The sequence below is a fragment of the Molossus molossus genome, unplaced genomic scaffold, assembly GCF_014108415.1.
Source record: "Molossus molossus isolate mMolMol1 unplaced genomic scaffold, mMolMol1.p scaffold_m16_p_2, whole genome shotgun sequence".
Taxonomy (NCBI): Eukaryota; Metazoa; Chordata; class Mammalia; order Chiroptera; family Molossidae; genus Molossus; species Molossus molossus.
In genome coordinates, this window is record NW_023425355.1 from 118,050,968 (window position 1) to 118,063,296 (window position 12,329).

Below are 12,329 nucleotides of genomic sequence, written 5' to 3' on the forward strand. Positions count from 1 at the left end.
GACGTGGGAGTGACTTCCCACGGCCACCATGCTGGACATGCATACTGCCCTTACAAAACATCCAAATATAGTTTTTGCTTCAATTGTACTCTTTCTTCCATTAAAGTAACATGGTACCCCAAACCCCAAATTACCTCAGTAGAAGGACTGAAAAACACAAGGTCAAGGCTGAGGGCCAAATTTCTGATATTGAATGTTAACTAGAAAAATGCCTCTGAATGTTGTCAGTGACCCACTGCTTTGAAGGCTGTAGAGGGTGGAGAAGAGCTGAAGCTGGGGAATCAGGTAAGAGATGGTGTAGCCCTACTGGGGCTAAGCCGTTAGAGCGTCGGCACATGGACCAGAGAGTCCTGCGTTGGGTTCCCGCTCAGGGCACGTACTTCTGTTGCGGTTTGGCCCCGGCCTCGGTCGAGGTTGTGCAGCTGACAACCATTCGCTGTGTCTCTCTCACGTTGATTGCCCCCCCATCCCCCAACACACACACACCCTTTCCTTTCCACTCTGTCTGAACATAAATGCAAAAATGTCCTCGGGGGAGGACTAAAAACAAAAAAGAGAGATGGTGTAGCTGGTTCAGGTGAAAGACAATGGTGGCTTGAATTGTGGTGGTGACTGAGAAAATGAAGAGATGAAGATAAATTCCAGATGGATTGAATGGGTTGACATGATTTGCTTATGGACCAGAGGTGAAGAATGAGAAATGAGGAAAATAATCTAGCTTCTACTGTTTAGAATTGAATAACTGGATTGATGGTAGTACTACTTATTAATTTGGGGACTTTTGGGCAGGGACATATCTGGGGTGGAAGGGTGGGAATGCCATATTATATAACATCTGAGATGCCTATTAGATGTCCAAGTAGAATTATCACGTGGATAATTTCGAGGCTGCAAAGCCATTTATACACTCCCTGCTCCAAGTTTGTATTGGGGGCTGGGCTTGTAGGCACTTTTGTCGTAGCAAGTACCAGGATTTCATACACACAGAAAGAAAACATGTGTTCAGCACAAACTATATTGTTTACCCTGTCTAGGCACAATGAGACACTTTTATCAATTAGGGAAAGTGGGAACACTCTCCAAACTGGAGTTCCCAGATACCAGGCCCAAGGTCAAACCTCACAAGGAGGCCTTTCTAAGGATAGCAGTGTCAGTCCTTCTATGAGAACACATTCATGCACAGTAGATGTTATATACCCAAAATGTGCATTTATAGTCTACCCACTAGTAGGAAGGGCCTGATACAATATCCGTATGAAAGGTATGCAGCAAGCCTAAGAAAATATTATGAACAACTATATGCCAACAAATTGGACAATATGGAAGAAATAAATGACTTCCCAGAAAGATACAATCTTTCAAAACTGAATCGAGAAGGCACTGAAAAACTGAACAGATGGCTTATAACTAACAAAATTGAAGCAGTAATAATAATAACAATAACTAAAACAAACAAACAAACACCTACCAACAAATGTCCTGGACTGCATGGCTTCATAGGTGACTTTTCCCAAACATTCAAAGAACTAATACCTCGCCTTCTGAAACTATTCCAAAAAGTTCAAGAGAAGGGAAGAGTCCCAACCTCATTTTACAAGATTTTTTATGGCACATCTTTCTTCTTGAGTGAAGTTTGGTGGAGAAAGGTATATAACGTGGTCATGTAGACTTTTTCCAGTAACAATTTGATTTAGATTTTTTTGTATGTACGTTCATACATTAGATTGACCTCTAGCTTACTTTTAACTAAATTGTTGAATTTATTGGCATAAACTTGTTTATTATTAAAAAGACTATTTTTGAAAACAAATGCGTATTTTTTTTTTTTTTTTTTTACCATCTCAACCAATTCTCCAACTTTTCAGATACCACCTGAGCATCCTAAACTGCAATGATGACACTAACTACCTGGACTTAGTAGAGATCCCACAGGGTAAGTACTCAGTCTCATAAGATTGCCTCCGATCCTCCACTTCAGGCACTAATTACAAGTCTAGGTTCTCACCTGTGCTTCTGACCAACAGGCTGTACATGGAAAGTTCCCGTGACCTCCTTCTCAAGCGGTTTGATAATTTTCTAGAATGGCTCACAGAACTCAGCAGAACAGTTTACTTAGTGGATTACCAGTTTATTATAACAGGATACAACTTAGGATCAGCCAGAGGGAAGACACACATAGGGCAAGGTGGAGGGAGAAGGGCCATGCAGCTTCCATGCCTGCTCCAGTTGCATCACCCTCGTAGTACTTCCATGTATTCACACCCCAGATACTTTCTGAACCTCTACGATTAGGTTTTAGTGGAGGCCTCATTACAATAGGCATGATTAATGAAATCATTGGCCGTTAGTGATTAAGTCAACCTCCAGCCCCTCACCTCACCTCTCCAGAGGTCAGGAGGAAGGACCACAAGCTCCAACCCTCTAATCACGTGGTTGGTTTCCCTGGCAACCAGACCTCCATCCTCAGGGGCTTCTTAAAAGTTGCCGCATTATCATAAACTCAGGAATGGCTGAAAGGAGTTTACTGTAAATAGCAAAAGATGGCCCTTTCACCTTCATCGCTCCAGAGTTCTTTTAGGAACTGGTGACAAAAAAAAACAAGTATTAAAACAAAATGTGTTTCCATCACTCTCATCACTTAGAAAATTACTAAGGTTTTAGGACCTGTGGCCAGGAGCTGGGGATGAAAACCAAAATATATATTTCTTTTAATATAAAATTTCAATTATATCCCCTCATTATCTTTTGATTAAGTGTATGATCCACAATGATGTCTTCTTCTCATCTCTTTCGTGATATAAATAATGTTATATTTATTGAACCTTGTGTTGTAGCATAGAACATGGTCTATCTCGGTAAATGTTCGATGTGCACTTGAACAAAAAATTCACTAAGGAATATGTTTCTAAAGTTTCTTCCCTCTGACTCTATGATTTTGCTTAACATGAATAGGATTTCTTTTTTTTTCATCCTTTTTCTCCTGATGATAACAAATAATACCTGTTCGCTGCCTGCAGAGAGGTCTCTGAGGTTTTTGAAAGCTGTAAGAGTATTGACTATTCAGAAAACGGGTGTTTTTATTTTAAAATAAAGAAGTGTAATTGAATCACGTTGGTAAACTAAACACAAAAATTATCTGCGTGCGTGCACACACACACACACACAGAAAGGGTGCCATTAGGGGACCGGAAAGTGTGAGGAATTCTTGAAAGACAGATAAGCGGAGGCTACTGGATTGGTTACTTCAGAGAACGTGAAACGTCTGCAGTAGAAACCTGAGCACTGTCAGAGAGACTCTCAGAACAGAGCAAGTGACATTGCAGCACTGTAGAGGGTCCTTGGTCAACTGTGAGATCCCAGAGCTACTTTGAACAGCAGACCTTCCACCTGGCTCAGCTCGAACCTCCCCCACCCCTGCTCGTGTAGGCCGGCGGGCCCCTGTGGCATTTGACCCCTTTAATCTCCCCAAACTGCACTCCGAACACAGTGAACTCGGCGCCATCAGTTTAAGACATTTGCAGAGCCGCAGAGAAGGGAACCATAGGACGCATCTACCTACAAGGAGAACACACGAGTCTTCCAATGTCAGAAATATCACCTTTATTTTGTCAACAGGAAGCGTCCCGGTCCTGCCTGTTGGCTACATGGCGTGTATAGAATGGACACGCTCCACCCCCCACCCCCCCACTTCGAGCAGGAGCCCAGGGGTGCCGCGGACTTCACAGCTCTAGATCAGATCCGTGCTAATGACCTCGGTGGATCAAGTGCGTCCTTTATCCATCAATGTAAACGAACAAAGGTTCGCCAGATGCATGAGGAAGGCCAAAGAGAAGCTCGCAAGGAACACACAGAACGATTTCACTTCGGGGCGGGGGGACCCAGATGAAATACAGGAAACAGAAGGGAATTTTACCAGAAATTCAAGTTCAGAGACTCGGAATTTTAAGTCAGGCAAAGGGCCTTACCAAATAAAAAATGTCAGCTCTAAGGAAACGATTCGAGGACAACAAGTTCTTGCAGGATAGAAATGCTGTCGTACAATGTAAAACATCCCGTGCAGGTGCTCAGGCGGACTCTCCCGCCTCCCCGGGGGCTGAGATGGAACCTGCCTGCAGTGCGTCGCCCACGTGGGCCCCCCTCTGAGGCCCCCTCACGCCCCGCCCCCGCCAGGATCCTCCCCCCCGCGCTGCCCCCTCTCGCAACGTCCCGATTAACGGTCGCTTCTGCCTTCTTCCTTCTTCCGGTCCCCCTCAGAGCCCAGCGCCGGCGGCCTGCCGCTCACTCCTGAGAAGGCCGGTCCGCAGCCGCCCTGGTGGCCCGCCCCAGGGACCTCCGAGGTCGCCACCGCTGCCCGCTGGGCCTTCAGCTGCCCTCGCCTACCACCATGGGGATGATCCGTCCCCGGCGAAGCCGCCGCCCCCGCCCGCGCCGCTGCCCGCCCCGCAGCCCGCCCCTCAACCCTCGCCATGACGCCCTGCTGACCTACTTGGCGGGAGGGCCCCCTCCAGAAAACCTGCTGCCTATGCTTCCAGGCGCGGGGCCTGCGCCTCAGGCCCCGGCTCCCGAGCCCCCAGCCGCGGCTCCCGAGCCTCCAGCGGGGCCCGGGCCGCTCTCGCTCGTGCGCCAGAACTACCACGCCCACTGCGAGGCCGCCATCAACAAGCAGATCAACCTGGAGCTCTACGCCTCCTACGTGTACCTGTCCATCGCCTTCTATTTCGACCGCCAGGACACCGCCCTGAAGCACTTCGCCAGCTTCTTCCTGTGGCAGTCCCGGGAGGAGAGGGAGCAGGCCCAGGCGCTCATGAAGCTGCAGAACCAGCGTGGCGGTCGCCTGCGCCTGCGCGATGTCAGGAGGCCTGATCGCAGCCAGTGGGAGAGCGGCCTGAGGGCCATGAAGAGCGCCTTGCACGTGGAGAGGGTCGTCAACCAGAGCCTGCAAGGCCTGTTCCAGCTGGCCTCCACCCGGAGCGACGCGCACCTGTGCGACTTCCTGGGGCGCCACCACCTCCGCCAGGATGTGAAGTTCATCAACCGCTTCGGCGCCAACATCGTCGAGCTGCGTCGGCTGGGGGCCCCCGAATCCAGCCTGGCCGAGTACCTCTTCGACAAGCTCGCCCTGGGCGCCAGCGCGAAGCCCTGAGCCGGGACTGCCTTCCCGAGAGCCACGGGCCGACTTCCTCGGGGCACCGTGCCAAGCATGCCTGTCGCCGTATTGCCCTTGCAAAACGTTCACTTCCGTTTTTCGGTTCAGGTTGTAGCATTTCTCGCAATAAAGTTATTGTTTCCTACGCAAATGAAGGTCTTTCATTGATTCGTGTGTGCAAAACCCTCACCTTTTGTTTTACGATAGGCATTCCGGAGTCTCTCCACGGCTGGAGGGAGGGGGTATTCCGTGGGGCCCTGGGCGGGGGGAGGGAGGATTCCGTGGGACCCTGGGCGGAGGGAGGGGGGATTCTGTGGGACCCTGGGCGGGGGGAGGGAGCATTCCGTGGGACCCTGGGTGGGGGGAGGGGCATTCCGTGGGACCCTGGGCGGGGGAGGGGGTATTCCGTGGGACCCTGGGCGGGGGGAGGGAGGATTCCGTGGGACCCTGGGCGGAGGGAGGGGGGATTCTGTGGGACCCTGGGCAGGGGGAGGGAGCATTCCGTGGGACCCCGGGTGGGGGGAGGGGCATTCCGTGGGACCCTGGGCGGGGGAGGGGGTATTCCGGGGGCTGAGGGAGGGGGGATTTTGTGGGACCCTGGGCAGGGGGAGGGGGATTCCGTGGGACCGGGGGCAGAGGTAGGGGGGATTCCGTGGGACCCTGGGCAGGGGGAGGAGGTATTCCGAGGGTCCGGGTGCGGAGGGAGGAGGGATTCCGTGGGACCCTGGGCAGGGGGAGGAGGTATTCCGAAGGTCCGGGGGCGGAGGGAGGGGGCATCCCGTGGGACTGGGGGCGGAGGGAGGGGGCATTTCGTGGGACCGGGGGTGGGGGGAGGGGCATTCCGTGGGACCCTGGGCGGAGGGAGGTGGCATTCTGTGGGACCGGGGTTGGAGGGAGGGGACATTCCGTGGGACCCTGGGCGGGGGGAGGGGGATTCCGTGGGACCCTGGGCAGGGGGAGGAGGTATTCCGAGGGTCCGGGGGCGGAGGGAGGGGGGATTCCGTGGGACCCTGAGCGGGGGGAGGGGGTATTCAATGGGACAGGGGTGGGGGGAGGGGCATTCCGTGGGACCCTGGGCGGGGGGAGGGGGCATTCCGTGAGACCGGGGGCTGAGGGAGGGGGGATTCCGTGGGACCCTGGGCAGGGGGAGGAGGTATTCCGAGGGTCCAGGAGCGGAGGGAGGGGGCATTCCGTGGGACCGGGGGCGGAGGGAGGGGGATTCCGTGGGACCCTGGGCAGGGGGAGGAGGTATTCCGAGGGTCCGGGGGGGAGGGAGGGGGCATTCCGTGGGACCGGGGGGGAGGGAGGGGGCATTGCATGGGACCCTGGGTGGGGGGAGGGGGATCCCGTGGGACCCTGGGCGGGGGGAGGGGCATTCCGTGGGACCGGGGTGGGGGGAGGGGCATTCCGTGGGACCCTGGGCGGGGGGAGGGGCATTCCCGTGGGACCCTGGGCGGGGGGAGGGGGGATTCCGTGGGATCCTGGGCGGGGGAGGGGGGATTCCGTGGGACCTTGGGCGGGGGAGGGGGGATTCCGTGGGACAGGGAGCGGGGGGAGGGGGGATTCTGTGGGACCCTGGGCGGGGGAGGGGGTATTCCATGGGACCTTGGGCGGGGGGAGGGGGGATTCCGTGGGACTCTGGGCGGAGGGAGGGGGGATTCCATGGGACTTTGGGTGGGGGAGGGGGGATTCCGTGGGACAGGGGGCAGGGGGAGGGGGATTCCGTGGGACCCTGGGCGGGGGGAGGGGGATTCCGTGGGAACCTGGGCTGAGGGAGGGGGCATTCTCTGAGGTGAGACGCTAGGTAGAGGAAGGAGGGGTTCCGTGGGACCCTGGAAAGCACACATTTAATCTGCCCCTTATAAACAACGTGGCATACGGGGTGGGGTGAGGTGGATGGTCTGCGGCCCTGGTGAATGTGGATGTACGTTCATGCTAAAAGTATAAAACATGGCCTTAAAATCACAGGTGTGCTTGCCTCTGGAGACAGTGAACAGAATGGGATTGAAATAAAGGATTCTTACATTTCACCTAAAACTTTTTAATTTACCAAAATATACAAATGTTAATGTTTATTGACATCATCCGGGTATCAAGCTGGAGACCCCAAAAGCCCTCCTGGCACAGTACCTCTTTGACAAACTCACCCTGAGCGACAGTGATCATGATAGCCGACCTTCGGCGGGCTCTCCCATCGACGTGGGAGTGACTTCCCACGGCCACCATGCTGGACATGCATACTGCCCTTACAAAACATCCAAATATAGTTTTTGCTTCAATTGTACTCTTTCTTCCATTAAAGTAACATGGTACCCCAAACCCCAAATTACCTCAGTAGAAGGACTGAAAAACACAAGGTCAAGGCTGAGGGCCAAATTTTTGATATTGAATGTTAACTAGAAAAATGCCTCTGAATGTTGTCAGTGACCCACTGCTTTGAAGGCTGTAGAGGGTGGAGAAGAGCTGAAGCTGGGGAATCAGTTAAGAGATGATGTAGCAATACTGGGGCTAAGCCGTTAGAGTGTCGGCCCATGGACCAGAGAGTCCTGTGTTGGGTTCCCGCTCAGGGCACTTACTTCGGTTGCGGTTTGGCCCCGGCCTGGGTCGAGGTTGTGCGGCTGACAACCATTCACTGTGCCTCTCTCACGTTGATTCCTGCCCCCCCTACACACACACCCTTTCCTTTCCACTCTGTCTGAACATAAATGCAAAAATGTCCTCGGGGGAGGACTAAAAACAAAAAAGAGAGATGGTGTAGCTGGTTCAGGTGAAAGACAATGGTGGCTTGAACTGTGGTGGTGACTGAGAAAATGAAGAGATGAAGTTAAATTTCAGATGGATTGAATGGGTTGACATGATTTGCTTATGGACCAGAGGTGAAGAATGAGAAATGAGGAAAATAATCTAGCTTCTACTGTTTAGAATTGAATAACTGGGTTGATGGTAGTACTACTTATTAATTTGGGGACTTTTGGGCAGGGACATATCTGGGGTGGAAGGGTGGGAATGCCATATTATATAACATCTGAGATGCCTATTAGATGTCCAAGTAGAATTATCACGTGGATAATTCCGAGGCTGCAAAGCCATTTATACACTCCCTGCTCCAAGTTTGTATTGGGGGCTGGGCTTGTAGGCACTTTTGTCGTAGCAAGTACCAGGATTTCATACACACAGAAAGAAAACATGTGTTCAGCACAAACTATATTGTTTACCCTGTCTAGGCACAATGAGACACTTTTATCAATTAGGGAAAGTGGGAACACTCTCCAAACTGGAGTTCCCAGATACCAGGCCCAAGGTCAAACCTCACAAGGAGGCCTTTCTAAGGATAGCAGTGTCAGTCCTTCTATGAGAACACATTCATGCACAGTAGACGTTATATACCCAAAATGTGCATTTATAGTCTACCCACTAGTAGGAAGGGCCTGATACAATATCCGTATGAAAGGTATGCAGCAAGCCTAAGAAAATATTATGAACAACTATATGCCAACAAATTGGACAATATGGAAGAAATAAATGACTTCCCAGAAAGATACAATCTTTCAAAACTGAATCGAGAAGACACTGAAAAACTGAACAGATGGCTTATAACTAACAAAATTGAAGCAGTAATAATAATAACAACAATAACTAAAAAACAAACAAAAAACAAACAAAGAAACACCTACCAACAAATGTCCTGGACTGGATGGCTTCATAGGTGACTTTTCCCAAACATTCAAAGAACTAATACCTCACCTTCTGAAACTATTCCAAAAAGTTCAAGAGAAGGGAAGAGTCCCATCCTCATTTTACAAGATTTTTTATGGCACATCTTTCTTCTTGAGTGAAGTTTGGTGGAGAAAGGTATATAACGTGGTCATGTAGACTTTTTCTAGTAACAATTTGATTTAGATTTTTTGTATCCTAAGTTCATACATTAGATTGGCCTCTAGCTTACTTTTAACTAAATTGTTGAATTTATTGGCATAAACTTGTTTATTATTAAAAAGACTATTTCTGAAAACAAATGCGTATTTTTTTTTTTTTACCATCTCAACCAATTCTCCAACTTTTCAGATACCACCTGAGCATCCTAAGCTGCAATGATGACACTAACTACCTGGACTTAGTAGAGATCCCACAGGGTAAATACTCAGTCTCATAAGATTGCCTCCAATCCTCCACTTCAGGCACTAATTACAAGTCTAGGTTCTCACCTGTGCTTCTGACCAACAGGCTGTACATGGAAAGTTCCCGTGACCTCCTCCTCAAGCGGTTTGATAATTTTCTAGAATGGCTCACAGAACTCAGCAGAACAGTGGCATTTGACCCCTTTAATCTCCCCAAACTGCACTCCGAACACAGTGAACTCGGCGCCATCAGTTTAAGACCGCAGAGAAGGGAACCATAGGACGCATCTACCTACAAGGAGAACACACGAGTCTTCCAATGTCAGAAATATCACCTTTATTTTGTCAACAGGAAGCGTCCCGGTCCTACCTGTTGGCTACATGGCGTGTATAGAATGGACACGCTCCACCCCCCACCCCCCCACTTCGAGCAGGAGCCCAGGGGTGCCGCGGACTTCACAGCTCTAGGTCAGATCCGTGCTAATGACCTCGGTGGATCAAGTGTGTCCTTTATCCATCAATGTAAACGAACAAAGGTTCGCCAGACGCATGAGGAAGGACAAAGAGAAGCTCACAAGGAACACACAGAACGATTTCACTTCGGGGCGGGGGGACCCAGATGAAATACAGGAAACAGAAGGGAATTTTACCAGAAATTCAAATTCAGTGACTCAGAATTTTAAGTCAGGAAAAGGGATTTACCAAATAAAAAATGTCAACTCCAGCGGGAAACAATAGAGGACAGGAGAAATTTTTGCAATATAGGAATATTATTGTAAAATTTAGAACATTAATTGCCAGGTGCTCAGGGTAGACTCTCTCTGTGTCACCCAGGGTGTGATGGAACCTGAAATATGTCATTGGTGTGCTGACCACTTGGGCCCCCCTGATTCCCCCCTCTCCTCCCCTCAAGGAATTCTCCTTCCGTCTTCCCCTCCCCCAACACTCTGTACCATCTTCTGTCTTCCGGTCCTATTTCCGTCTTCCGGTCCCATCCTCCATCTTCTGGTCCCATATCAGAGACAACCGCTAGCCGCCTGTGACTGAACTCTCGAAAATAGCACACCTGTCTCTGGCCACTCTGGTTACTTTTTCACCCCCGGGATGCTCTAAGGCTCGCTCCATATCCCCAGCTACACGCCGCCTTGGTCTTGGTGACCCTCCCCCTGTACCCGGCACCCTTGTTGTTAGCCATGGCTATCCCTACACCCTCATCTGTGCGTCAGAACTACCACCCTGACTGCGAAGCTGCCATCAACGACCAGATCAATCTAGAGTTCCATGCCTCTTACGTGTACCTGTCCATGGCCTTCTATTTCGATCGTGACGATGTTGCCTTGAGGTATTTCAGTCAGTATTTCCTTCAGCAGTCGAACAAGGAGAGCGAGAATGCGGAAAAACTTATGTGGGTGCAGAACCAGCGCGGGGGCCTTATCCGCCTATTCAACATAAGAAGGCCTGAGCATGAGAACTGGGAGAGTGGCCTGAGGGCTATGGAATACGCATTGCACCTGACGAAGCAAATGAATGAGAACCTGCTCAATCTGTACCACCTGGGCACTGAGAAGAAGGATGCTCATGTGTGTAACTTTCTGAAGCGTCACTACCTGCATGAGAAGGTGCAGTTCATCAAAGAGTTAGGGGACCATATCACCAATCTGCGAAAAATGGGAGCCCCGGAATTTCGTCTGGCAGAGCACATCTTTGATAAGCTCACCCTGGGTGGCAACAAGAACTGAGCCTGGACTTTCTTCCTGATATCCATGTGGTGACTTCCTCTGGTCACCATGCTGAGCATGCCTATTGACTTACTGCCCTTGCAAAATGTTCACTTTAGTTTTTATATTCAAGTTTTACTATTTCTTCTAATAATGTTATTGGTTCTTAAATAAATACAGGTGTTTGATTCGTGTGTACAAAATCTTCATCTTTTTTTTTTTTTTCCTCACCCGAGGATATTTTTCCATTTTTTTGTACAGATAGAGTGGGAGGGAGCGAGAGAGAGAAACATCGACGTGAAGGGACACATCGAGTGGCTGCCACCCGCACAACCAACCAGGGCCGGGGACAAACTGCAACCGAAGTACGTGCCCCTAGCGGGAACCGAACCCACGTCTCTCCGGACCGCAGGCCGACGCTCTAACCGCTGAGCCAAACTGGCCAGGGCAAAACCTTCATCTTTTTATTTTTTTATTCCTCACCGGAGGACATTTTTGCATTTATTTTCAGATTGAGTGGGAGGGAGAGAGGGAGGGAAAAAGGGAGGGAGAGAGAGAAAGAGAAACATCGATGTGAGAGAGACACGTTGACTGGTTGCCACCAGGGTCAGGGAGGAACCGCAACCAAGGTGTGTGCCCTTAGCAGGAACCGAAGCCAGGCCTCTCTGGTCCGCGGCCCGATGCTCTAACCACTGAGAAAAACAGTCAAGGCAAAACCTTCATCTTTTAAGTTTTAAAACAGGTATCCAGGAATCTGTGCACCCACCCATGTTCCATTCACATGCAGCTGAGGATCTTCATGGATCGAAGGAGGAGGTATACTGTGGGACCCTGGATGGAGGGAGAGGTATTATGTGGGACCCTTAAAAGCACAGAATTAATCTTCCTTTTATAAAACATGTGGTATGTGCAAGTGGGCTGAGGTGGAGCCCTGGTGAATGTGGGTGCATGTGCATGGTAAAAGTATAACAAAATCATAGTATGAAATTCATGATACTGGTTGCCTCTAAGGAAGAAGTAAAGAATGGGATTGGGCAGGGATTAAAATAAAAGGAGTCTTCCAATTTTCTCTAAAAAATTTTAGCTCATTAAATTGTTCAAATGCTAAAGTTTGTTGCTTCTGGGTAGCAATATTGGGGGGGGGGTATCTTAGAAGTCTGAATAGTATGATATTTCTTTGACAAGCTCACCCTGGGAAATAGTAATAATGGAAAATGAGCCTTAGGCCGACTTTCCCGTAGACACAGGAGTAACTTTCTGTGGTCATCATGCTGGACATGTACTACTTTTCTCCTTCAGTTGTACCCTTTCTCCTATTAAAGGTAACACATTTTCAAAATCCATAAA

At 50.1% G+C, this 12,329-nt stretch overlaps 2 protein-coding genes across 2 annotated transcripts; both read left to right on the forward strand.

The window, feature by feature from the left end:
• The first annotated feature begins 4,384 nt into the window (after positions 1 to 4,384).
• Positions 4,385 to 5,143, forward strand: LOC118635476 (ferritin heavy chain-like). Its single transcript, XM_036270143.1, has one exon. The coding sequence runs from the start codon at positions 4,385 to 4,387 to the stop codon at positions 5,141 to 5,143; it is 759 nt and encodes a 252-aa protein (XP_036126036.1).
• A 5,314-nt stretch (positions 5,144 to 10,457) lies between these two features.
• On the forward strand, positions 10,458 to 11,003 carry LOC118636472 (ferritin heavy chain-like). The gene has a single exon (XM_036271572.1). The coding sequence runs from the start codon at positions 10,458 to 10,460 to the stop codon at positions 11,001 to 11,003; it is 546 nt and encodes a 181-aa protein (XP_036127465.1).
• Positions 11,004 to 12,329: the final 1,326 nt, after the last annotated feature.